The 25,783-nt window shown below is 53.1% G+C and overlaps 1 protein-coding gene across 7 annotated transcripts in view; it reads right to left on the reverse strand.

Annotated features, from left to right (window-relative positions):
• SZT2 (SZT2 subunit of KICSTOR complex) overlaps positions 1-25,783 on the reverse strand; it is a 55,818-nt gene that overhangs the window by 17,195 nt on the left and 12,840 nt on the right. For 4 of the 7 annotated variants that reach the window (XM_084291037.1, XM_084291033.1, XM_084291036.1 and 1 more), the window contains exons 10-50: positions 25,520-25,751; positions 24,771-24,900; positions 23,411-23,553; positions 22,665-22,817; positions 22,290-22,404; positions 20,397-20,602; positions 19,774-19,998; positions 19,331-19,409; positions 18,876-18,973; positions 18,483-18,651; positions 17,898-18,012; positions 16,287-16,400; positions 15,621-15,818; positions 15,391-15,503; positions 14,757-14,898; positions 14,208-14,372; positions 13,281-13,485; positions 12,931-13,043; positions 12,197-12,455; positions 10,720-10,885; positions 10,545-10,637; positions 10,283-10,364; positions 9,887-10,168; positions 9,386-9,524; positions 9,017-9,133; positions 8,857-8,920; positions 8,342-8,527; positions 7,933-8,271; positions 7,592-7,781; positions 7,149-7,223; positions 6,839-6,977; positions 6,527-6,641; positions 6,164-6,284; positions 5,884-6,036; positions 5,670-5,772; positions 5,180-5,297; positions 4,753-4,864; positions 4,199-4,317; positions 3,633-3,797; positions 2,923-3,007; positions 63-251 (exon numbers count right to left, since the gene is read on the reverse strand). In XM_084291037.1, coding sequence (XP_084147163.1) covers positions 63-251; positions 2,923-3,007; positions 3,633-3,797; positions 4,199-4,317; positions 4,753-4,864; positions 5,180-5,297; positions 5,670-5,772; positions 5,884-6,036; positions 6,164-6,284; positions 6,527-6,641; positions 6,839-6,977; positions 7,149-7,223; positions 7,592-7,781; positions 7,933-8,271; positions 8,342-8,527; positions 8,857-8,920; positions 9,017-9,133; positions 9,386-9,524; positions 9,887-10,168; positions 10,283-10,364; positions 10,545-10,637; positions 10,720-10,885; positions 12,197-12,455; positions 12,931-13,043; positions 13,281-13,485; positions 14,208-14,372; positions 14,757-14,898; positions 15,391-15,503; positions 15,621-15,818; positions 16,287-16,400; positions 17,898-18,012; positions 18,483-18,651; positions 18,876-18,973; positions 19,331-19,409; positions 19,774-19,998; positions 20,397-20,602; positions 22,290-22,404; positions 22,665-22,817; positions 23,411-23,553; positions 24,771-24,900; positions 25,520-25,751 — 6,126 coding nt within the window. The remainder of the gene's footprint in view (positions 1-62; positions 252-2,922; positions 3,008-3,632; positions 3,798-4,198; positions 4,318-4,752; positions 4,865-5,179; positions 5,298-5,669; positions 5,773-5,883; positions 6,037-6,163; positions 6,285-6,526; positions 6,642-6,838; positions 6,978-7,148; positions 7,224-7,591; positions 7,782-7,932; positions 8,272-8,341; positions 8,528-8,856; positions 8,921-9,016; positions 9,134-9,385; positions 9,525-9,886; positions 10,169-10,282; positions 10,365-10,544; positions 10,638-10,719; positions 10,886-12,196; positions 12,456-12,930; positions 13,044-13,280; positions 13,486-14,207; positions 14,373-14,756; positions 14,899-15,390; positions 15,504-15,620; positions 15,819-16,286; positions 16,401-17,897; positions 18,013-18,482; positions 18,652-18,875; positions 18,974-19,330; positions 19,410-19,773; positions 19,999-20,396; positions 20,603-22,289; positions 22,405-22,664; positions 22,818-23,410; positions 23,554-24,770; positions 24,901-25,519; positions 25,752-25,783) is intronic. The other 3 variants (XM_084291038.1, XM_084291035.1, XM_084291034.1) reach the window with 1 other exon arrangement.

Genomic DNA, 25,783 nt, shown 5'->3' on the forward strand with positions numbered 1-25,783 from the left:
ACCTTCGGAGGCGCCCCAGGGGATGCAGAGGCAGCAGAGAATCAGCAATTTTCACTGCCTACCTGAAGGCAGGGTGCCGGCCTCAGGCTGGTGCTTGCTAACAGCAGTGAGACTTTCGAAGTCAGCTTCCTGCAGCAGGCCCACGATGGGTGAGGAAGCAGCTGTCCTCAGGTGGTCGGGCCTCTCCCCGTGGGGCAGCACCGTGGGGCTGCCGTTCTCATCCACAAACGTGAGGGCAATGCACGCGATCCCTGTGGGGAGAGCCCCAGACAGCCCCTGTCACCCTAAGGGGCACGGTGGCCACCCCACGCCTGCCCATCAGGGCTTGGGATTGTCCTCTGATCACTCGGGTTTCACAGTGCCACGGGTGCACACGGCAGGCAGAGCCCACGGGAAGGGAAGCAGCCAGGGGAGAGGTAACTAGCTGTGTTCATCAGGAGGCAGGGCAAGAAGCACGCTGCTTGGCACTGGGTGTCCCCATCACCCTGAGAATCTCCCTCCTGCATCCCTCTGGGATGGGGCTCACCATCCCTGTCCTCCCAAGGGACAGAGTACAGACAGAGCCCAGATATTCTCCAACAGCCCCCTCTGGGCTCACAGGACACTGACTCCCTGCAGAGCAACACTACAGGCAACACCTTGTTGCAGGTTACGCTCAGGGCCTGCTTCCCACTGCACATGCCTACAGACAGGGTGCCTTCCCCACACATCAGCACAGCTGGGGGACAAAACAAACCAGGAGCTCACCCCCTGCAGCCCATCTCCTGGCCAGGACACCAGGGGAACAGCAGCGGGGATGGAGCTGTAAGGTCCAAAGCCCCCCAGCCAATTGAGCCAGCACTCGGGTGACTGGATGGCAAAGCTGCCCCGAGGCGTGGATGGCAGGGTGTGCAGGGTGGGTGTTGTCACAGCCCTAGCAGCCTGTGCCCACATCTAACCAGCCGAACAACCTGGCTTCCATCCTGCCTAGAGAAGTGTAAACTCCTCAGCACCCTTTCCTCCAAGACATGCCAGGCGCAAGGGAGAGGGCACTGAGATGGAGAGCGCTGCTCCCAAAAGAGGGAGCTGGGCATTCAGGCAAGAGTGCAGCATCCCTGCATTCACGCTGAGGAAATCTTAATCTACAAGGCATTGGCAGAAGAATACAGAAGCTGCCTTATCTCATAGGTGCTCTGCACCAGACTGACATCTCTCTCCCCTAGCCAGGCACAGGAACAACCCTTTATCCAGCAAACAACGGAGAAATGTATCATTTCCTAAATATCAAAGCAAGAGGAAACCAGGACTTCACCCAGTCTCATCCCCCTTTGGAGCCTCGCTCAAGACCCTCCTGCCTCACGTGGCCTCTTGCTGCAGCAGGGCAGCTCTCTGGGATTTAGGTGTCAGTAAGTCTCTGGCAGGCCTCCAGACCACAGCCCTTCCTGGAGCTCCACTCTGCTTCAGTCCACCTGAAGCAAGGAGATAACAGCTGAGCACAACGTCCCATGTCCTCTTCATGCTAGGGACACGTGTTCCAGAAATGGGGGACCCACAGCAGTGCTTTCAAGCGGGCCAGGTCAGCAGCCACAGGAGCAGATGCTCGTTTGCACGTGCTCCCGAGAGGAGCTGGTTTGCCAAGCAAGCGCCAAGCACCGCAGCAGGCTCAGTCCCTTGGGGCAGAGCCGACGGCTGCTGCTGCCCTGCCAGCAGGGAACAAGGCTGCCAGTTCTGTCACAGGAGCACGGAGAAGCAGAAATGCAACAGGTAAGAAACAGCCCCGACAGGGTGGACACAGCCTGAGCTGTGTAGCTATGGGAAGAGGTAAGTTGGCGAGGGCTGCCAAAAACCTTCCGGCCCAGAGCCTTGGAGCTTGGCTACGCATTCATCCATCGCGCCCTGTGAAGATGTTGGGGTGCAAGTGACCTGCAAGCTCCCAGCTATGAAGGGCTCTCCAAGCCCCCTCCAACCCAGGCTCCCTGAAGGACAAAGTACACGCCTAGAGGTGCCCGGTCACTCCGGCCCTTCAGTGTGCAAGGCAGCCCCCAGCCCACACGCAGGGAGCATGATGGTGCTACGCCCTGAGGCTTGGGACTGCAACTGGAAGACTACAATCCCTGTCCTTCTCAGAGATGAGATGGCCATTTAGGCCTGTGGGGAAACGGGTTGTAGAACTTTGAAGCTCACTGCCTGCAAGCAGGTTGTTTGCTCATTTGTTCTGTTTGCTCATTTATTCTGTTTGCTCATTTACCCAGCCAGCAAGAAAAAGGCGACTCAGCTGGAAGGACACACACACAGACACACAGAGGAGTCAGAGCTGAAGCCACAGCACAAGGGGAACAAGAACAGCAGGGACCAGAGGGACCAGGGATCTGCATGAGAGGGGAAACTAGAGTAGTACTTGGAGCCAGAGGTGCTACCTTGGAAGTGGGAGAGTGGAAAGAGGTGCTGCACAAGGTCCGACATGGTACCTACACAACAGAAGAACATTCAGACTGTGCACAAGGGACACAACAAGACTCACGATGGCCAGGTAACAGACCACATGGCCTTGGCACAACACGACACAACAGCGTGCTGCAGGATTAGCCCTATCCAATCCTTCCTCCAGCAGTCCACAGGAAAGAGCAAAGGCATTGCCCCTACAGCTGTGCCCCAGGCTCTGTCTTGCCCCACAGCAGCTGCAATCTAGAGCTGCTTCCTACACCCACAAGCCAAGCTTAGCAAGTTGCTCTGGGGGACTCCTTAGCTCCGTTCTACCATCCATGCAGTTCTGCAGTCTCCCAGGCACATGCCCTGCACATCCCTTAGCCACTGCTCTGACACTGGCCCTCCTCAGTCATTCAGAGCTCTCCAACATGGGAAGTCGCTCCCCAATGCACAGCCCCATACCCTCCTTCAAAAAAAAAAAAAAAAAAAAAAAAAAAAAAGAGTTGAGCACAGTACCTTTGCCACCAGTGCCTTGGCCACCCGGCTTGTTGTACAGGTAGAGATCCTGGTCAGGGACACTGCCACTGTGGTTGAAGTAGTGCTGAGGGGCGCAAGAAAGAAAAAAGTGAGAGACGAGAGAACCTCCACTGACTGGAAGCAGAGGTCCACATGTGCAGAGCTCATTCCCCAGTATGTAGCAGGCAGTCCATACCTACTTAAAAACCACTTACCAGTGGAGTCTTGGCAACTGTTTGGCAGAAGGACCCTCCTACAGCTCTATGCAGTGTTACAAGGCACTGCACATCTGGCCTCACCTTCTATTCTTGCTATGGCCATGCTGAAGGAGTGGGTAGCTGCTCCCAAACTTTTATTAACCCCGATGTTTCAGTCTTTAGAGCTTGGCTGTGCAATGAACCAAGCTCAACTTTTCAAGTAGGTCTCTTCTTATGCTCCTGGGAGAAGACTAAAGCTCATAAAGCATGAGCTTTATGGCTGCTACGTTTTGCACAGCAAGCGACCACTTGAGACAAAGCGAGGCCTGTCCGGGTTTACACCAAGCCACACAGGATCTGCTTGCTGCCCTGCACAACTCCTCCAGACTTTACTATTCAGTGTCAATTCCTCCCTAACAACACACGGCAGAGCTGGGAACACAGCAGCTGAGCTGCCCCAGCAAGCACCCCCCAGCAGCAGGTGGAAGCTGGGCAGACAGTCACTCTCCTCACCTTGAAGTGGTGCTCCACGTTGCTGTCCGTGTACTTTGGGGTGTGCAGGAAGATGAGCAGGTTCTGGCGCAGGTAGTAGGCCACTGCATGCAGCCAAGGTAGAGCTGAAGGTGGCAGCACAAACTGCAGGACTTCTGTGGGTGGTGTCCCAGGGGGCTGGATAAACTGCAGAAAGAAGGCTTTAAAGCTCAGCTGAGTCTAGCAGGATGCCCTGGGGCATTGATATGCATCTGAATGACACCAGCTGGGTGCACAAAGGGAGAGCACAGTGTGCAGAGCTCAGACAGCACCCTGAGACAGACATGGGGCTAATGTTCCATGTGTATTCACAGGGAGGCCCTGCCATGCTGGGAACCCCAGCAGGGGTGATCCCACCAACTACCCTGGCACTCACACAGTGTGTATGTCTGTGAATGCCAGACTAAGCAACCACTGGAGCTGGGATGGGGTGCAGCAGACTGCCCTGGCCTTCTCCGCCCTGGGGCAGAGAAGGGCTGAGATGGGTCAAAAAGAAGGAAAAGAGTGATGTGCGACAGGATGAGCAGAGCTGTTATCCTGGTAGGTACCTCAACATCTGCCGGGGTCAACTTGCAGTTCCGCACCAGCATCACAGTGATGATATCCAGGGTGGCCTCATCCAGGCGCCTGCGCAGCACTTTCACCAACTCATCTGTGATCTCAGGCCCTAACAAGGAAGCAGAGGCACAAACAACTTTTTCACTTCATCCAGTAATGACCACAGCCACTTCCCTCTACCTGTCCAGATTGTACCACCCTCACAAACACCTCTCACAGGGAACTTATCTTTCCCCACCATCAACTTCTTCAAACATCATTTTCCACCTGTTCTTGAACACAAAAGGCTACTGACAAAGCAAAGACAAATGTACTTCTGCACAAGGAAAGCTGGCATAAGCCACCTGGTCTGCAAGAGGTCTCATCATGGGCACTGGGTACTTTCCTCACATTTCCACCCAGGCAGAACGGTCTAAGGAAGAGCAGCTTGCTCCGGAGGAATGTTCTCTCTTTGTTCTTCAAGCAAAGAGGGCAAGGACCAGAGCTTCATTCCTCTGCTTTGCAGCAGTACAGTTTATCTGCTGCCTGGTTTTGTAATGCTTACCTGCTGGGGCAACTCCATGGACCATCAGCTGGATGTGCCTGTCTACCTGTCCCACTGGACGAGCAGAGTCCACACTACGGCACGAGGCTGTGTCCAGAGAGGAACGAGAGCCCTGGAAAGGCAAAACAAACAAACAAACAAACAAAAAAAAAACAGATGCATGAAAGCAGTTCCCATGTGAATCCCAGAACCAGTACCAGCCATATCTGTCAGCATCTGTCAGCAAGGTCAGGCAGAGGCCCCTACTGCTGCCCCCCCCCCCCCCCCCCCCCCACACACACATCCGCAATATAAGTTTTACCCTACATAAAATCCAGGTAGCTGGAACTACCAAGTTTCCCCTTTTCCCCAAACACCCATCCTCCTCTACTCTACACACGCACTCTGTGACCAAAACCCACGTGCAGTCCCACAGAGCAGCACTCACTGTTAGATCCTCAGTGTAGATGGGCTCCTGACTGCGTGTCAGTGCCAGGGAGCGAGATGCTGGATTACCGGTGCTCTCTGCTTCCCACACCTTCCCGCTGTACGTGGTTTCAGTCAGCCTGAATATAGGAGGAAGACACGTCAGCCTCCCTTCCCAAGAATGGCAGCATCATACCAGAAGATATACATCCTCCTTACTCTCCCCCCTGAGGACTTCCCAGGAATCAGTCCTTACAGCACAGAGCTTGTACAAAAATGGGTCTGTTTCCCTCACATAACAACACTTTTCCTTCCAGGTAAAGATTTAGTGCAGGAAGAGCAGCAGGGGTCTGGTTTGGCATGACTCTGATTCATCAGAAACCAGACATTTGCTGCCTGGGTCACAGCAGGGTCCCTGAGGCTGGGTAGACACTTCCTGCCCCAAAGAGCTCTCCGCCTGGTGCAATATGTAGCAGGGCAGGGTTACACCAACACGTCAAGCTGACTCTTACCTGAGGTAGAAGACAGATTTAGTGGCACGCTCCTGGTAGACAAACATATTCTTCCTGTTCACCACAGAGAAGGCGTTGAGCACCGACCGAAGCGCCTGGATAGCTGTGAGCAACGTGGGATGTTAGCTACCCCACACCCCCTCCTGTCGTGCCAGTCCAGCCAGAAGCCAGACTCCTGACACACAAAGCGAGGAGGAACCCGGGCTGTACACACCTCGCGAGACCCCCATGTTGGGGCCCATCTTGAGGCGTGAATGCACGTGGATGAGCGTGCTCCACACCACGTCACAAGCAAAGTGCCCCGGCATGAACTGCATGGTGGCAGCCAGGTAGTCCCGGGGCTGGTAGCTCTCCTCTACTGAGTAATCTGCAAAGAAAATAGCACGTCCTTGGGGCCATCACACAATGGTGTTTTTTTTGTTTGTTTTTGTTTGTTTTTTGTTTTTAAGTCAGCTGCACTGCTGCTGAGGCAGAGCCAAAAGGAGTATTCGTACCATCTGTGGGCAAGACACGCTGCCTGTAGGGAGTTTCACTCTTCCAAATGTCCTCCTCGCTCTCTGCCACCAGCAACGAGTTGCATACGTGGCTGTCGTGCAGGTCTTGCAGCAGCAAGCGCTGCAACAGATGAGAAAAGACAAGTCCTATTGTTTCCACAGCCACACAAGACAGCAACGGGGAAGGCCTAGGGCCAGACAGAGTCCCTTTTCCTTTGACCCCCAAGCTGGGACTCCACCTGCTGAACTGGCTCCCACGCCCTGCTCAGAGCTGGGCCTGGACCAGCCAAACTCCAGAGGTCCCTTCTCATCTAAGCCATCTAATGACTGGCAGCTCTACCCCTGTCCTCTGCAATTTGTTACCTGATTGACAACCCTGCAGATTTCACTGATCTTCTTCACCACCATCTGGTTGAGACTCTGGCACTCCCCTGGCTGCTCTTCTTCTGTCTCTGCTGCCTTCTCCACGCTCAGGCTGCTTTACAGGGAAGGGGAGAGAGGCATCAGTAGGGCACCTGGACAGTGCCCATCTGTGTGTGCAGAAAGGATGGTGGCTTTCCCCACACAGAGCACCAGTCTAGTCCTGCAGCTCCCCACCCACACAGGGCAGGAAGGAGATCCTGCCCACAAAGATGAGCGAGCAACAATGAGGCCAGACAGCAGGACCCTCCTTACCGTGTGTGGTAATAGACTTCCACTCGGTCCTGCTCAATTTTTATGATGAGCCAGAAGTCCGGCATGAGGGGACACCTGGGTTCCTGGTCACTCATTAACGCCTCCTCGTACTCCGAGTCACTGCTCCCCCCATCGTAACCTGCAACGCATCCTCACTTCAGTCCCAGGCTGCAAGCTCTGGGAGGTTAAAGCCATTCCCAAGCCCTGTCCTCAGGGCTCAGCCCAGCCCAGACACACAGCCCCATGCCCTCTGCTACCGCCTCACTGTCAGCGCCTGGCTGCACGCTGCTGCTGTCAGCACCGAACTCACCCAGGTGGTCGGAGTCCATGCTGCCCTGGCTTGACACAAGGCTCTGCACGCGGCTGGGACGCTGCTTGCTGGAGCCTGCAAAGGGAAGAGGAGCTGATGAAAGCACCCGCTAAGCCCCTTCACATGCTCCACATATTAGAGAAGTGCTATGGGCAGGCAGTGCTGGGTACAGGCCTCAGGCAGCCATCACTGGTAACACCAGGAATTTCATGTCATTACGGCTATCAGTGCAGCAGCACAGACTACCCCAGGTAACATTAAACAGCAAATTGTCTGCACCCTGGCAAGGGAAGGGGAGACGAGTAGCTCTGAGTGCTGATTCTGGTGTTTGGGGACTGGAACAGGAATAACAGATGTGTTTCATGCACTACAGCCAAAATTGGGCCCTTCCCTTAAAAACTTCCAAGGCTGAGGTACACCCTGCCCACATTTGCAGCTCCTACCTTCCCTGCCCTGTGTTACAGACTCAACTAGGCTTGCTGCAGATGGTGTCACTAACGGTGATTTCTCACTGTTGCCCTTTTCAGAAGACGAGGATGGCAGGGACTGTATGGTTGTCTCCAGAGCTGTCTCCTCCAGGGAGTCATGGCCAGGTGCTCTGCTCTGCTCAAGGCTCAGTGCTTCTCCTGGGACCTGCACACAAGCCAAAGTCGCAAAAAATGACCAGAAAAACAGGCACAAAATCCAACCACACCCCTGCACATCACCCTCCTGCATCCCTCTACCTTCAGTTAGCAGAAGGTCCCACACCGTCCCACCACCAGACCACCTTAGTGTCCCTCACCTCATCCTGCACGTGGCTGCCTCCACCTACAGGGTTTCCAGCTTCTGGCACAACGCGCATCTCACTCTCTGGCCACCCCCAGAGACCCTGGGCTTCTTCTGGGAGGGCACAGCTTGCATGGTGCAGCGCAGAGCTCTCTGCCTCTGCCTCACTGCTCCCCTCCCGGCCCGCCTGGCCCAGGGCTGTCCTGGTGCTCCCTCCAGTTTGCTGCTGCACACACGGTGTCCCTGCTGGGTTTGGGGCTGCCTGTCTGGAGTGCAGGCGGCTGATGGAGATGTAGTGGTAGTCACTGCCTTCTGCATTCAGCACGTAGCCTGGTAGAGCCATTCTTCTGAACTCCTGCAACACAGGGAAGAATAAGCATCCCGCTAACTACGGGTAGGACGCTGCCTCAGGGCCCCCTCTTTACCTCCTTGAACTTCTCCAGCGAGTGCTCGGGTCCAAAGACGAACTGGAGCAGCACCACCTCGCTGTGGCAGCTGGGCCGCCCCTTGGAGTTGTAGATGTGGGTGGCCACCCGGTGCAGGATGGAGGTGCTGATGACCTGCGAGTGGCGCAGCGCAGACACGATCTCATCGTCCAGAAGCCAGCGAATCTGAGCAGAGCAGGGACACAGAGCAACCTAAGTCACCTCCAGCTGCAAGGCTGCCCCAGTTTTCACCCAAGTCCCATCATTATTAATTTCTTTCTTACTGTACCTAAGAAAAGGGTTCTGGAAGAGAGGCCCCCCTGTCCCACCCCAACTGGAGTAAGGATTTTACACATTTTTGGGCAGCACAAGGCCAACAGCCTGTGTGATACAAGCAAAGTCACTTCGGTTGACAGAGGCTACAGCCTGGAGCAGGCTAGGAAGCGTGGAGCAGCAACTGTGTGCTGTGGCAAATTGCTCCAGTTAGAAGCAAGCAACGGGCAAGGCTGCCTCACCTCATTCATAGTGGCTTCAATCGCCTGCCTGTGCACTCCAGGGAGGTTGGAAAGTGCAGGGTGCCTAGGGAATAGCACAAGAATAATCTATCAGTTGTTCTCATTCATGCAGCCACCACAGCGCAGCAAAAGGAGCCCACAGAAAGCTGCAGCACCATACCTCTCATCTCCTGTGGACGGGAGCCGGTCCAAGTTGTGCATGATATCCTCATCTGACCGGAAAGAGGATGGCTGCCCAGGAGAGCGGGTGAAGGACACGCTGCTCTCTGAGGTGCATCTGCCACAGGAGAGAGAGCGGGCTGAGCATCAGCTTCTGAGCCAAAGAGGATAAACAGACAGTCTCCAGAGGAAAAAGAAAGGATCCCTCTAAAAGGTGAGCCTATCCTGGAAAAACCTTAGTTTTCTAAGGGCTGTGGCAGGCCCTGTGAGGAAGATAATTCCCAGCCTCAGTACAGAGAGAGGACCTGAAACTGTCTTGCTGGGAAGGGCAGGCAGAGGATGGGTAAAGGCTGGGCCTCTCCCCACCCACCTGTTGTGGAGAATGTCTGTATTCACAACTTCTATCTCCAGGGGTAGCGTCAGCACAAAGATGTCCAGTGTCACACAGAGGTCCCCCAGATCAATCGTGTTCAAGCCCTGGCAGCTTTCCAGACAGCCCAGAACTTCCCCTGAGAAGAGATCCCAGATGAAGGACATCATACAACAAACAGCTCTGCTTGCACACACACACAGCCTGCTGGTAAGTAGAGAGATTGCAAGAGGTGGCTATTGTCCCACACCTGGACAGGCCCAAGAACATCACCATCCTCCATGGTAATTCCATAATTAAACCCACAGCAAGTGGGAGACCTGGTGAGAATGTCTCTCTCTGATGCTAGGAGACCGTGGGGGCTCCAGTACAGGGAGGGCTAGTCCATCGAGAGTGCTGTTCAGGACACAGCACGTTTATTTTATTCCAGGGGTGCTCCCCCAGCTGGGACTCCACAGATGCCCTGCTGCCCTGTAACTTCACAGCAAGGCTTGTGCTTACCTAGACAGGTTGGTAGGGATTGCACAGGCATGGAGCTGTGCTGGCTGCGCAGCTTCACGGAGCAGGTGAGGTGCACAAAGAGCGGGGGCATCTCCTGCTCCAGGAACTCTTGCTCGTTGAGCGAGTCCCCTCCCAGCACGCTGAAGGAGTCATCATCCTGGTTCACTGTGTTGGAATCTGAGAGGGAATCTGTGTCGGGGAACTCATGCTCCAGCTTCTCACGGTACTCCACCTCCAGCTCTGGGTCACTCTCTGTGGCAATGCAGCACCCAGACACAGCTCCTGTTGACACAGGATCCCTGTTAGCAAACAGACCCCACCAGACACAGCCAAGCTCTGACAGACATAACCACAGTGAGATATCTTCTTCTCCAGGACAGACCAAGCAAGTTTTACCTTCTTCACCTGCCAGTTCTGCCTCTGATCCCTCCATTTCCTCACTGCCTTTCCTGTCTGTCTGATCCCGGGATGCCTCTTCCTGGGGGGAGAGGAGAAGGGCAGGTACTAGAACCGTGCCAGGCAGCGAAGCAGGCTGTTGATGCCCTCCAAGGGCTCAGTCTGCCCAGGAGTCCACCAGCCCAAAATCCAGATCTGATGACAAGTAAAGCTACTTTGCTCCACAAAGACTGGGTGCCTGCCAGGGCAGCACCATGCCTACCTCCTTCTTGGCTGACGGTGGGCAGTAGAAGAAATAGTGAGGATTTGATGGCACTGGCTTGAAATGTAAACTTCCAATTTCCAGGAATTTTTCCTAAAACAGAAATCCCAAACATGAGGCAGACATTTCACTTCACTGTCCTGTGGGAGCCAAACCAAGCTCCCATGTTCCTCACCTGGATAATTTTATGCAGGTCAGGGTGTGCCTGGCAGGGCTGTCCAATTTCAAGCAGTGAAAGGGGAAACTCTGAACAGCAACTGGTGCCCACACTGCTCTTCGGCTCTTCTGTAGGGCTAGCAACATTATGGGAGTCCTGCTCACTGTAGTCCTCCATTTCCGCACTGAAAGGATTGCAGACAGGTCAGACAGGTGAGTCAAGAAGCAGTAGTTATATGTATTATCTACCCAGCAAGCATCCCACCTCACAGTTCCTCACATCTCATCTGTGTAAACACAAGGTGACTTGTATGTCCCCACAGTCCCCACCCGTGCAGCCCAAGAAGCCCTCCTCCCACCCACGAACCCAGATAAGCGCCCAGGCTGTCTGAAGCGAGGCCAGAGGCAGCCTAACCACACCAGTCCTGTGGTCACTTACTCTGCAGCACACTATCCCCTCCCTGGGGAACAGAGACAAGTGGCCGAGTATAAGATCAGCCTGGAGCAGTGTGAATTCCCAAAACCCAGTTCAAGGCGTTTCACAGCAAATATTGCCACGCCAGCATTCCTGATGTCTTGGCAGCACAGAGAGCACAAAGCTCAGGCCCACGCACACACATCGGCTCTGTGACAGAATCAGTCCCTACAACTCAGAGAAAGTGATCTGGGGAGTGCAATGAAGGTTGGTCGGAGTACTGCCAGGTGCCCAAAGTAGTAATACAGATGGCAGATACATCCTTCAGAAATGTTTATTATAAATCACCAGTCCCAACTCAGATTGTGTATTTTATAAACCAAGAAAAGTTCCCACAGCTTCTCTCTGTGAAAATTGCACTTGACGAAGTGACTGCACTATCCAAACACTGAGTATTCTTCAAAAACAGCCTCATCTCGCTGACTGACAACATGAGGAGAAATAGGGTTGGGGATTCCCAACAAATTCTAGTGAACTCACATGAAGGAACCAAGGATAGCCAAGAGCAAACAGAGGATGGAGAACTTAGAATGTTTCTTCAGCACACAGCATAGTGAGGCAGAGTATTTCTCCCTCCTTAGGTTTCCAGAGGCAACACAAAACTCAGAAATATCCTAGCAGGACAGACGTTTATGATCAAATGGTAAAGCTTGATGTCACCTGTCCTGTTCACCAGAGTCAACAGCAAATCTCTAATGAGTCAGGCAGCAGGAGACACATGCTCCAGAAACAACATATCTGAGAGTGTTACTTGCAGACAAACTGCCCTTCAGCCCAGGCCAGTTGGGACTTACGAGATAAGACTACAAGAGACAGGTAGAAGATGCATGTCACCAGAGATCATAAAAACAAGAAGGTCCTGGTAGACACCATACTAGGTGCATATTCCAGTGGAAATATCTTTCCCTACACACGTCTCTTAACACCTGCCCTATGACACCCTTCCTAGAAGCAGCAGCAGACTCTTGATCTGTCCCAGCCCAGCATTCAGAACACAAGCAAGACCAAGGCGGGCCCCTACCTGGATTCAGAGACCAAGACACCCCGCTCCCTAGAGCTCTGCTCCTCCTCTTGTTCTACGCTGCCCACTTGGAAACTGGCCGTCTTGGGGTGCATACGGAAGTGTTGGTGGCTCTCTCGGAAGGAGCGGACGTGGCTGCACACTGTCAGCAGGAAGTTGGTGATGTCGATCTCCTGGAGCAGCTCCTCGCAGTAGTCCATGGCTGTGAGCAGGTCCTGGGAACTGATGCTGTGTGACTGCTGAAGGCTCTTGAACAGCCCTATGGATCAAACACAGCTCTTGAGCCTACTGCACAGATGTGAGGCCATGAGAATCATGCAATAGGCACATTCTGGGGAGCAAAGACCAGGCTTTCACCAAGTGCCAGCACAGAGCTGCTGTCAATGCAGCCAGTGCTGGGAGACAAGACTCAGTCAGGACGTCTAACACTGTGCGTTAGCCTGGCTTTGGCCATGCCAAGAGTGGCCTAGGGACCTCTCACCCTGAAGGTGAGAGAAGAAGCCCAAGAAGGAATCCCACCACCACAGCACTGCACAGATCCAGGAACAGCCTGTGCAAGGCCTACATGGAATACACTGAGGCATCTTTAAATCCTTCCTGGTGAGAGAGCTGTCCCACAACATCTCCCTTTTTCCTCGGGGTAACATCACAGGAAAAATACAACATTGCTTTCTTAAAGGAGACCCAGGGCCCAGTCCCAACGCTGCCTCAAACCCCATCATGCTACTCCTCACCTTTCACGTAGCACTGGTGGGAGTGTTCCTGCAGCAGCGTGCAGTAACTCACCAGCTCCTTATGCTTGTGGTCTAACCAAGCAGCAGCAGGAGGACGCTCCAGAGACTGGGACCTGGGAAAAAAGGAGCCACAGAAGCCTTCAGCACCTGTAAAGCATGTTTTAGACTGTAAATGGCTCTGGCGCCAGTAAAGCAGAGCCATAACACATGCACAGGCAGTGGCTGCTCTAAGGTAGATAAGCCAAGCCAAAAGAAGAAGGCAGGGCTAGAGCCAGCCTCTTGTCAGGGGCACTCCTGACAAGGGATGCAGCTCTGCCCTCTGTCTAGGAGCCAAGTATGGTTGGCATTACCTGAAAAAGATGTCCCGGGGAGGACGATGTGTCCGTGGGCTGACAAGCTGCTCCCGTAACAACTCCAGAGAGCAGCTGTAGATATAAATGGGGCAGCGAAATCTGCGACACTCGCCAAGCTCATTTTGTGAGTTCTGGCGACAGAAGGAGATGTGGACATCTCTCCGTGAGGGGCCACCCTGTTCTCCAGTGTCACGGCTCACTTCTGCAAGAGAAAGAATCCTGAGACAAAGGCCTTCGACGGGCTCCTCATTCCTGGCCTGCAAGGTCATGGCTCCTACAGCAGCATCCACAGGCAGGTATTGGTTTTACAAGCTTCTCACCATGCAAACCCCTGTGCCGTTTCCCCCAGCCAGCACCCAACCACTCAGCACAGTGCCTCGGCCACACTGATGTCCTTCCTGGGCAGCTGTGACCTGTCACCACCGTCACCACCTCCTGCAGCAGCACAACCCGCCAACCCCAGTGCAGACCTGGCTGACTACACCAGGGGCTGATCACCCAAATGCCACACACCAAGACACCACCTGTGCCCTGCTCCCTAAGGCAATGCGCTGCTGGTAGTGCCAGCCTGGATCATAATGCGATAGTTGCTGACTTTCCTGTGCAAACCAGTGACTGCCATTCCTAGTAGCCTCTATAAGCCTGCAGCCTCCCGGTCCACAAGGAGCCAGCCTTGGGCCATGCTCACTTGGCTCATGTTGCTCTCCTTCACTCTCCCATAAACAGCATGAAAGTTGGCTGAGGTTTTGCTGTGCCCCTTGTCCTGATCCTGACTATGCTGACTGCCAGGCAGGAGCTGACAGGCTGCAGTGGGGCATTATTCCTGCTACCCAACCTGCCCACCAGCAGGAACTGGGGTGCTTGGGAATAGCCAAGGAAAGGCCTTGCCCTAATGTTAGCCGGGTGTAGTTGTGAGGGCAGTACCATGCGCTGGCGTTATGCTGAGGGTGGGTAACGGCACTGCAGCATCCCCTTCCTCAGGCTCAGCCCTGCCTCGCTCTGCAGGGACAGGTCTCAGAGTATCCTCTCCAGATCTACTCTCATCTTTTGGAGGTTTGTCCAATCCACACGCCATCAGCTTCTGCACATCTGGAAAAAAAACACACAACAATCCTCCTCTGTTCAGTGTGAGCAGCTTAACCCCTCCATGTACATCCCCAAGAGCGCAGAGGTTCCCGCTGCCTGTGTTCCAAAGAGTTCCTCCAGCTGAGCCTACCAGCCCCAATGCCCAGAAGCAGGGACTCTCCCAAACCATCCCATCAGCAGTGAGCGTCACCACGTCCAAGGAGAGAAGAAGACATTCATCACTTGGCACTGCTCTATTCTTGGCCATATAGCACAAGAACACTGGGTTTAGATTCTGCTGTTCAGTTTTCCCTCCATCCTAGAAGAGCTGATTCTGCTTTTATTGTTTTCCCGAGGAGGTGCTTGGGACTGCTGGATCTTCTCCCTCCCCACAACAGGGGGCCTCACCTGAGAAGGTGGCTGGCAGGAAGGTCAGGAAGACGTGCTGCGGGTTGACCAGCTTCGCGTAGCATCGCCACTGCGGGGGAAAGGGCCCCGAAGCATCACTGAGGGTCGCATCATCCTCAGGCAGCTCTGCGTTGCCAAGGCTCTGATGAAAGAGCAGAAGCTGGATAAGTTCACAGCACATGGCACAGCCTACCCCAGGGCAAGAAGCAACCACACAGAGCAAGTTCCTCCACGACTGCTGGTTGGCACGGTGCTGAAATCACTCTGTGGCGAGTCCACGCAGCATTCTCAGAGCAGCCTGGCTCCAGGAAGCACCGTGCACACAGTCACAAGACGCTTAACTCCAACCAGCTTTGCTGGGGCTGGTTCTGACCTCAAGGCAATGATTGCCTATGGTTTCTGAGCTCCTTGCAGCGCATCATCAGTGCTGCTCTAACAGGCTAGGCCCATGGTGAGTGCAACTGCCCACACATCTACTGGATACCTGCTTGACTTCAGCCACAGGCTGCAGATTAAACTGCTGCCAGTTGTGGAGAAAACAGCAGCCTCTCAATGCTCTCAACCCATTTGCTGACTCTCCTCATCCTCAACAGCTGCTGCCTTGCCCCAGAGAGGGACAGCAGCATAACAGTACCTGCAGAGTACTCGTGGAGCCAGTCATATCCCTGGTGCCATTGCTGCCAACCAGATGATAGGATGCAGAAGCATCCTGCTGCTCCCCGGTCCCAGAGGCTTTCAAGGTTTCTTCTGGAATGGAGCAGAGAAACCAACCTGAGGAACACCAGCTGAGGAAAAGACTAGAAAGCAAGGCTCCTGAGACACCCCAGCCGCCAGCGTCCCTGCTGCCATGCTCCTGGCCCTTACCTCGGATCACGGGCAGAGTGAAGGGTGGTTGATGGCCATCACGGTCCCGCTGCAGCACCTGCTCCATGAAAGCCACGTGATCAGCATCAGCCATGGGGATCTCCCGATCACTGAGGTCATGCTGCAGGCAGCCATGGAAGAGGTTTAGTAGCATTTCATTGGGCACAAATGAAGAGTCCTTGGTCACCTCCTCATTCTCTGCTCCAAAACAGAACCACGGCAACTTCAGAGACAGCATCTCCACAGCCACCACCAGCCCAGGCTCCCAGGAAGCAGCCCCTTGCAAAGTGACACTTGCACACAGCCACAAGTTTCCCCCAGCACCCCTGCAGGGCTGCCTTGGAGGATGCAGAGATGCAGTGCCAGCACCACGAGCTGCCCTGCCCTGACTCGCCATGCTACTGTAACTGTTCTGATGCCCAGGGAGAAGGACAAGAAACTGCCACACAGAGCAACTGCCTAGCTTGGATGCTTCCAAAAGCAGCTCAACAAAAATGCCATCCCAAGAAAGCCATGTATCTGCACAGCCCTCAGGCTGCAGAGCTGGGAAGAACAGAAGAGGCACAGCAGCCCCCCCAGCTGCTTCCCAGGGAGACAAGAACACACAGCGGGGTGCCCAAAGCCAGGCAGAGGACAGGAGAAGGCAGGCAGTGAAGAGGCACTTACCTTTCGTCAGCATCAGGAAGAACATTTCGACCTGCTGGCACCTGGGCAACAGCTTCATGAGGTTGAACTGGAACGGGATCTCATGCACTCGGAAACCAGACCCCATGTCCGGATCTAGAAGAAGAATTGGGAACACGACATTCCTCGTGGCATCACAGTCCCGCCCCCCAGGTCACCTGCACGTGCACGGCGCCAGCCCCAAACACAGCACACGAGCACAAGTGACAGCGAAGAGCAACGCTGCCCCAACTCCCCCGGCTTGGGAGGGCAGAGGAATACAAAGAATGAATGTGGGGGAAGATCAAAGCCTGCTGGAGCCTGGTTATGAGGTACCTGCAGAGAGGTACTTCCCTCTTGGAGTCCCCTGGACTTAGTGCCATCTTCATACAACGGCACTAAGCCCAGGGGACTGGGAAACCACAAGGCCCTACGCAGCCCAGGCCACCTGCAGCAGAGCCAGGCCCACAAAGAACCACACTTTAGTGTCACAGGAAACACTGCTGGAGGCCAACAGCCATGCTAGGACCCAGAGGCAGCCTCTGATGCCAAAGATGCCATGGACAAGGACACCTCTCTCTTCCCCCCAGCTCCTGCGAGCGATCTCCCAGCCGGCAGGCTCTGCACATCCCTGCAGACATTTCCTGTGCTTTTACTCAGGAAGGAGCCTCTGACCTCCTCCATGCCCTGAGCTTGCCTGGCCCTCTCCTCCTCCCACGGGACCAGTGAAATGACCCAATGGGGCTCCTTCAGGACTGCCCCTAGACTTTGGGATGATCTTAGCTCCCTCAAAACCACTCAACACCTGTTGTGTTATCCACTGGAAGGCAAGCAAACGGAAGATCCAGGATGGGATAAACTAGTGACAAGAAGCTTAACTAGCAGCAACATTAAGGCTAGATATTGGGGAAAAGCTTTAAAGCAAAAACAGTGAGATACCAGAACAGATTGCCTGGCAAGAGTGAACCCCCCCACACATTCCTGGATTTCTCAGTGAATTACGATAATCCTGTCAGATCAGAGTAGCACGATCCTACCCTGGAGGAAGAGGACAGACCAGACCTCCCAAGAGCTCTTTCCCTATTTTCATGTGATAATGGAACATTCACAGAGGGTTTAGAGATGAACAGGGCCACCACAACAAAAGTATCCCATGAGCTGCTCAGTTTCAAGAGTTTCCAGAGGACGGAGGAGCTCCTGCTTGCATCATTTGCGATTTCTGTACAACCACCTGCCCAGGCATCCCCTGCCCATCACTGCATGGGCGAGCTCATCTTCCTTCTGCTCCAGAAACCAGCCCCTCTCACAGAAGAGCTATGGTCACAAAGGACCTCTGTGGGTCATCTGGTCCAACCCCCTGTTCAAGCAGAGCCACCTCGTCACTTCCCCAGTCCGGGCAGAAAGTCTCGGTGCTTTCTTGGCCTTCCCAGGATGAAGCCACATCTCTGGTGGCTTAGCACAAGTGTGACAGTGACCCAGAGCCATCAAAGTCTAAGAAGTCATTGTAGAAATACATGTTCAACCTTGCAGAAGTGTCTAGTGTTCCCCAGTACGTTCAGGGCCTAGCTGCCTTTTGCTCCTTCAGAACTGCTAGGACATGTACGCTGTGCTCACCTTCAGTAGCTTTGGTGTCTGAAGGAGGGCAGACCCACTCCTTGTTCTGGCACAACTGGCTGATGTACTCAAATGTCAGCATGGTGGCAATGCACGCAAGGTCCCGTGGATAGAGCTGCAATAAGCAGTCAAGGCTCAGCTGTACGCAGCAGAATTTTGCTATCCCCAAATGCAGCAGAAAGCACTTTAAAGGCATGGAGAGGAAACACCCACGTTCCTGTTCCCTGACCCCTTTACTCTCAAAGCTCCCCACTGCTTCACCAGCCTGTCAGCTTCCCTTTGCCCTGCTCAGGGGGTACACAGGCAGTGCTGCCTGCAATCTGTTCTCTGACCCAGCCCGCTCCCCTCTACTGGAATGGCTCTTGAAACCACCTATCCCAGAGCACCCCCTGCCTTGCAGTTCAGAAGCCATTTCTGTCCAGCAGCCCAGTTCCTCTTCCAGAAATCTCAGCCTCTTGTTACCAGCACTTCTGGCCCATCTCTTCTGGCCCTCAGTGACTTACCTGCAGCGTTGTGGTGCACTTGCAACAAAGCCCTCTCTCTCTCCACAATAGAGCACATGCCCAAACCCTTCCAGGGACTCACCGCTTTGGGTATTTTCTGGTAGGGCAAGCCGTGGAGGTGCTTCCAGTTCTCAGCAGTACTGTGCACGTAGCCACTCTGTGGCTCTACCCAGCACTCAGTGACCAGGTTCAGCTCTGTGTCCACCTCAATGGCCTCCACCTCTGTATCATTGTCATCATCCGTGGAAAAGCTGTAGGGAAGACGTGTCTTATGAGATAGAACAGAGGCAGAAGCTTAGTGCAGCTCCTCTCAGAGCTGCGAGAAGAGCCACAAAAACTGCAGGTATGCAGGCAATGCCCCATCTGTGGTGAGCTATCTGTGACAGGTGTCTGTTCTGGTGCTACCTGTGAAGGGCAAGTCTGGAGCTGTGCCCCCTCTGCTGCCAGCCCTCCCCAGGAGGGGGGCCAGCCTCACCTGTCCTTGGTGGAAGTGGAATGCGGGGGGAAGAGGATGTACTGGACAACACAGGTGTGCTTCTCTCTGCCGCTGCTGCTCTCACTTGAGCCGTCGATCTGGAGGGGAGACACAGCATGAGCCTGGGCAGCAGCAACAGTCTGCACCTACCCAGAGCCCTGCTACACAGCACAGCCCCATCCTTCAGCTCATGGTGGTGGAGAGAGGGAGCCTGCACCAGCCCCAAGAACTCCTCAAGTACAGCCTGTCACTGCCAACAAGGCAGGTCTCTAACTGTCAATAAAGACAGGAAAAGACCCAACCCAAAGGCTGCTTTTCTTCAGGGGAAGAGGTCACTCTCCCTATACACACCAAGGGTACATGCTAGGAGCAGGTGGGAAGGTGAATCCCACACACCCACCACAGGAAGGTGAATCCACAAAGGATTGCATCCCCACTGCAGCCTCCAGGCTCACCTGTATAGGCAGCTCCAGCACCATGTTGATAATTCCATCCCCGCTGGATGCAAAGTGGAAACCCTCTGACAGACGGACCCTGGTAACAGAGAGGCAGTCAGCCAAAGAGGATTTCACTACCTGTACTGCAAGCCTTAAATACAAAATGACTCAACCCCTGACTCCATAACAACTCCCTTCCCAAGGGAGGGATTTGCACACAGAGAATGTGGCAAGGTGGCACTTTGCTCAGGACAGCCTGAGTGAAGCTCAACACTCTCCGGGCATAGTAACACCCCCTGCCCTTCTGTATGCCTTCCAGGACACTCCTTTTCCTCAACTGCAGATGCAGATCTGGGTAAAGCACTGGCCCAAGTAGCTCTGGAAGCTGTGTGCAGGACCAAAACTCTATGTCTCAGATCTGCACCCCAGAGAAAGCATTTTCACTGAGGTGTGCAACTTACTCTGTGAGTGTGGAAAGGAGCTGGGCTACAGCTGTGATGGGCACGGCTGGTGCCAGCCCCGACTGGACGCTCCATATCCATCGCTGGTGGTAGAAGTAGCGGGACAGCGAGGCCAGGGTGGAAGAGGCGGTACGATTGGCCACCATGGTGAGCGGGCCGGACACCGGAGGATGCTCCAGGTTGAGAATGAAGGGAGCTCGATAGTCAGAAGGCAGCTTCTCATACCTAGGAGAAAGAAAAGTTCGGCTTGCTGAGGAAGAACAGATGTTCTGCCCCGGACCAGAGCTGCCTGGATTCACAGCCTGCTTGCTGGGCCTGGGACGGAGCCCTCCAGCAGCAGAGTGTGGCTAGCCCAGCACAGTATCCCGCTCAGACAGTGGTACCTAAGGTTAATTCTGCATCATACTTGGTAAGAGTAACAAATCTGCCTGTCTAACAAGGCTCCCTGCAAGTCACAGCCCGCCAGACTACAGCCACCATTCCTGGCCACACAACCCAAAGCACCACAAGCCCAGGCTTCACAGCACTCCCATCCTGCCACCAGCACCACCACCCACGGCCCCTCTTCCTCTCACCGCCCAGGGCAAGGAGGCCGCACTGCCTGCCCGGCTCTCCATCGCTACCTGATGAGCAGCTTCTCCAGAGGCTTGTGCAGCACGACAAGGCAGGGTCTGTCCGACAGGGCTGACTGGGCCCCAGCCACAGGTGGAGACTTGGAGGGAGAACTGCTGCCAAGCATTTTCCTCTTCGCTTTCGGAGTTGCCTCCTTGCTCTGGACCCTGTGGGGAAAGCGGAGCTGCAAGATTCGGTCCCGTAACTCCTCCACTATCTGTCATGGCAGAAGCAAAAGGTAAACATGACCACCTTCATCTGGAGAAACAAGCTACGCAAAATGAACTTCCAGAACAAGAGCTTGACTAAAAGGAGTAACACACTCCTCGAATATGCTGAAGAAGAATTAAAGGTCATTCTATTTCTGAGGCCCTAGTAAGACCAAGACCAAAATGACACAAGGTTCTTAGGTCTGCATTTTAACAACCACAACAAATATTTTCTAAAAGCACAAAAAAGGTCAGAACAACCCAAAAAAGGTTTCAAGGCTGGAGAAATCACCTTCCATAACTCTAAGGAATAAATGAATTGCATGCTGGCCCCTCCACCGAAGCAGGCTAAATACCCACCCTCACTCCTCCTCCCATCAACAGCCTGTAGTAAATGTAAACTAGTACATTTAAGACAGGGCCACTGTTCCCACAGCTGATATATTCCCCCACTATCATATTCATTTGTCAAATCTCTACAGTAAAAGATTTCAACAGACTAACTGATTTTTTAAGGTAGGTTATTTTTTCCAAACTACTGTCCAAACGACCTTTGGCAGGTGAAAAGCGAATAGAAAAAGGATTGTGCATTATACAATTTATGATTTTCAGCTCCTGTTGCAATGCTCTGGAGCTTGCCCACAGCTGCAGGGTATGGTGCCTGGCTCACACCTTCTTCAAGAGGCAGGTTTTAACTTATACCTGCTAGAGAGAACTCCTTCATAAAACCTGTCCATGCAACCAGCACCCAAAGCCTGGATCTCCTAATGACTTGAAAGGGCAGGTCCCCCCGATTGCCAGAGCAGTCAGTGTTATCTAGGGTCATCATTATCTCAAAAAGCAGTGGTCCTTCATGTATGTCAGCTTCTCCTCAGACTAATCTAACTCTAAAGTTAAGTGAGACATACCAAAGATTTTTTTTCATGAAGCCCAAAGATCAAGGTTTAATGAACAACCCCTTGTTTATAACAAAAGGTTCACACAGATTACTAGTAGGACATCTCTGTCACACTTACTGTTTTACCTAGGAACACTTAGACTTGTCTCTGCCACTGGAGCTAGGGAAACAGTTCAGACAGTTACCCTACTTTCTGAATCTGACCGGGGCAGCCCGTTTCTTTGGGCACAAAGGGGTTATTAAAAGTCTATCTAGCAGACTTGCATCTCTCTAAAGCATTCTCTGTGTGCCACTTTTTTTCCATCCCTGTAGTGGTCACGCAGGGCATTGTTTGCATCTTAACTCCAACCCCTCCTTGCCTAGATTATACAATACATACTTGCACTTTACCACCTACTGCAGCAGATAGCCTAGGGAACATGTAATACATCCATCTTAGAGGTCTCCACATATGAGTCAGACAAGGATCTGCTGCTCCTGACAAACAGTATTGATTGTGCTTTGGTCACAGGGATAGTCTAGATAACCTGTGAGTCATTTCAAGGCCCACAATTCTATTAAGCAGTGGGAAGAGCATTCATGCGACCAGCTCTTTATTGATCTTCGAGTTTTTGGGTTTAGATCTTTTACAGACTTAACAAAGAAAGCTTTGTCCAAACTGTTCCTTCCTGTAACAGTAAATTCACACCTACCTAAGCCTTAATGTGTTAGAACGTTGCCTGTGATCTACCCACCACTTCCACATCCAAAACTACTTGCTTTGCTCCTACCCCAGGAGGCAGGCAGCCAGCTCTCACCTTGTTCCTGGCCTGTGCAGGTGTGCCAATGGGGAAGCCCAGTCGGAGAACCATGCATGGAGCTTTGGAGATGATCCGCACCACGTAGAATGAGGAAGGAGTAGGATCCTCAGAGCTAGGGAGGATGGATTAAGACAGGGCTGAACAAAATGTGACAGCAACTCATTAGTTCTAGCACACACACCCCAGCTACCTTCCCTCTCCCTCCAGGCTCTGCTGAAACCCCGTGGCAGCAGTTCAGAATATAGAGTTTTACATCCGTGTGCCTTGCTCTAGACATCAGCTTCTGGCCCACCACAGCACACTGGTCTAACTGGATCTCTGGCCTGGCCACGCGCCCAATTCCCCACACAGGACTGTCTCCGAGCCACTCACCCATGGATCAGTTTGACGTAGGAGTAGCCCTCCACCAGCACAAAGCTGCTCCAGTCCCGCAGCAGGGAGGTAAGGGCGGAGTGGGAGATGCGGCACTGGATGGTGCTGTAGCGGCCGTTGTTGCCCGGCGTGTGCAGGTGCTTGGGCACAGGCCTGCAGAGTGCAGCAAACAGTCATTTAAAAACCACAGTTTCTCTTCTCCTCCCGAAAGCTTAGAGAGACTTTGCTACATTCATTGCAACTCATCCAACCAGCACAGCCTTCTTGCGGCACATACCCTCCTTCCACCCATACCCAAACATATCCCATGCTCGTGAGCAAGAGCCACCCTCCCTGAGCACAGGGACCCCATTCTCCAGCTTGCAGAGAGCACACTCATACTGTTTCTAACTCCCTCCATACAAAAAGCAAACAAAAGCCTGTGGGATAGCTTTAACTGTATGGCCCACATCCCCTGCAGTCAGGCAATCCAAACCCAAGGACTTGAGAAACAATTTATACTCTCGAGAACAAACTCTCTCTCATCAAAAGCTGACCTCCCAACCACAGTCCCTCTCAGAGAAGCGAGGCTTTACCATCTGTCAGATCCAGATAGCAAAACTCTTCCCCTGGCCACAGACACCTGCAGCTCTGTAGCAGGACTGAATTGGCATGCAGTTTCCAGTGTTTGGCTGGACAATTCGAAGCTGTGCTTTCCCTGGCTGGCCTACCCTGTGCACGCAGGCTCAGCCCTGCCAGTTACATACGTGTCATGCTCCAGGAGGAGAACGATGCGATGCATGTGCAGCCAACGCTGCCAGAAGTTGGCATCCATGGAGAGGATAGGCTTCCAGTAGGAGGCAAACTGGGAATGGCTTGAGTCAGACCCGCTGTGCTGCAGGGACAGCACCTGAGAAAAATGACAGGATGGACAGGTTAGAGGCAATGGTCAGCAAGAACCTGTCTGGTTCCACCCAGAGAGCACAGGGATTTCTCTCGTGACCAGCTGTGTTGGTCTAGAAGGCTAGCCACATCCCTGGCTTTCAAAAACTGCCTCACAGAAAATAACGTGTTCACATTGAAACAGTACAACACAGGTAAAAATAAATAAGGCTTCTGAAATGTCAAGTTAATTAGGAATTTAGCTACTTAGCAGCAAGTAATTCAACTACAGAAGAGGTTGCATATGTAATGGTGCCTTTTCTGATAGCAGGATATTTGGCTTGTGTCAGCAGAACAGTTAAACACTGAGAAAACCCACCTGAGAGAGCACATGCAAATAGCGTACCAGCAATAGGTGGCACCTGGCAACTCTAGCATGCTTGTATGGTAACACTGTAGTTCCACCAACTACAGCAACACTGCTGACACAGGAATAAAGTGGTTAGCCATAAGATGGGATGCTCCAGACACACCGCGGGATGTATATTCATACAGAGAGTAAATTTATTACATAAAGCTTAAGGAGTAAAGGGCTTGAGCAATGAAATTTAAATGAAAGCTCTCCTAACTTTGATATCTGCTAGTCATCATCTTCCGCCAAAGCCAAGGACGCTACTAGCAAGGATCAGGTAGCATGTTAACACTTTTGCTCTGTGAACTTCACAGTGGAAACTTAGCTGATCATTTTTTGTTTCTGCTGTGCTGGTGACAAATATGTCTCTTTCACCCTTCACAAGTGCTCAGAGCAATGAGCCTATTAAATAAAAGCCATTTAGTAAAACCTATCTTCACCTTGTAATATATCACCAGGGTACAAGGCTGCCAGCAGCAACTCCATGCATATCATTGAAAAAAGCATGGCAGTAGTGTCAGCTTGCCCATCAGTCTCACACATCTCTGCAAGAGAAGGCCTTGCAGCATGCTTAGGAGACTTGCTGTGAGGCTTAGAGGTGTAGCTGCAGCTATAATGACAGAGTGATGTCGCAGAGGGGAAAAATCATGGGATGGGATGTTCACAGGTACTGAATTGTACTTGAGCTGTTACTGATTGGGAAAAAGAGCAAGAGATGAAGACTGAGTTACAGAACTTGGTTGCTTGTTGGGACTCAGCATGTCCGGGTGCAGTAGAGAACAGGCAGGAGAAACAACCTGCCCTACACTAAACAGCACAGAGAGGGGACGTACCGGAGTGGTGGAGCCTGGGGGGATGTAGAAGAGAGGCACCCCATTCTTGGTGCTCTCAGGAATGGTGAAGTGTTCTGGGACTGTGTCAAAAGACTGCAGATGAACCAACATCTGATCTGTCTGGTTGATGCTGAAAGAGAAGAGGCAGTTAGCCACACAAACCCATGTTCTCCCCTTCAATACCTCAGTCACCCAGTGGCTGTACGTGCAACACTCCCTGTGTCTTGGGAGCCCATCTGCCCCAACTCAAAAGACAGATGATCAAAGTTAGGAAAGAAATGCTAAGGAAGAAATGTGCAGAGCAGCAGGGAGCAATGGTCACCCTGGCCAGGAAATTGTTATAACACTCAGGCCTAGGAGACATGAGGGGTTTTCCTAGCATCACGGTGCAGCACAGCTACTGCATATAAACCTACTGCAGCACAAGCTTTCAGAGCAAGGCAGAGCTGTAGGAACACACCACCTCCATGGGATGGCAGTCAGACTTAAGGTTCACATCACAGCATCAGGACTCAGAAGAAGCAGTACCTTAGCCATGAAGCAACATTATGGACTAGGTCACAGGCCAGTTTGAACATTTTCCTTGGCCGGAAGACAAGCTTGTTGCCAGTGGTGCCTCTGCCTTGGAAGCACATTCCTTTGGGACCCTGGGCTGGGAAGGCCACCTGCATAACCCATGCCCACGCATGCCAAGGAGGGGATTTTTTGGTTACAATGGAGCCAGAACTGCTAGGGATGGTGCAGCTCACCTCTGCAAGGTGTTCCAGAAGCGCCGGATGACTGTCGTGCGGTACAGACTGGTGATGGGTTTCCTCATGGTGCAGCTGATATCGTGCAAGATGTCGTAGCTCCCCTCCATCGTCACCTCTACCCACGTGCTGCGCTTTGATGGGTCCAGCGGCCAGGGTGTCACAGCTAAGTACTCTATCCTCATGTTGTGCTTCCAAAGTAGCACGAGTTTTACCTCCAGCTGAGACCCACCTGCGTGAGAGCAGAGGAATAGTTAGGAGTGC

Source organism: Netta rufina (genome assembly GCF_964035555.1).
Source record: "Netta rufina genome assembly, chromosome: 8".
Lineage (NCBI taxonomy): Eukaryota > Metazoa > Chordata > Aves > Anseriformes > Anatidae > Netta > Netta rufina.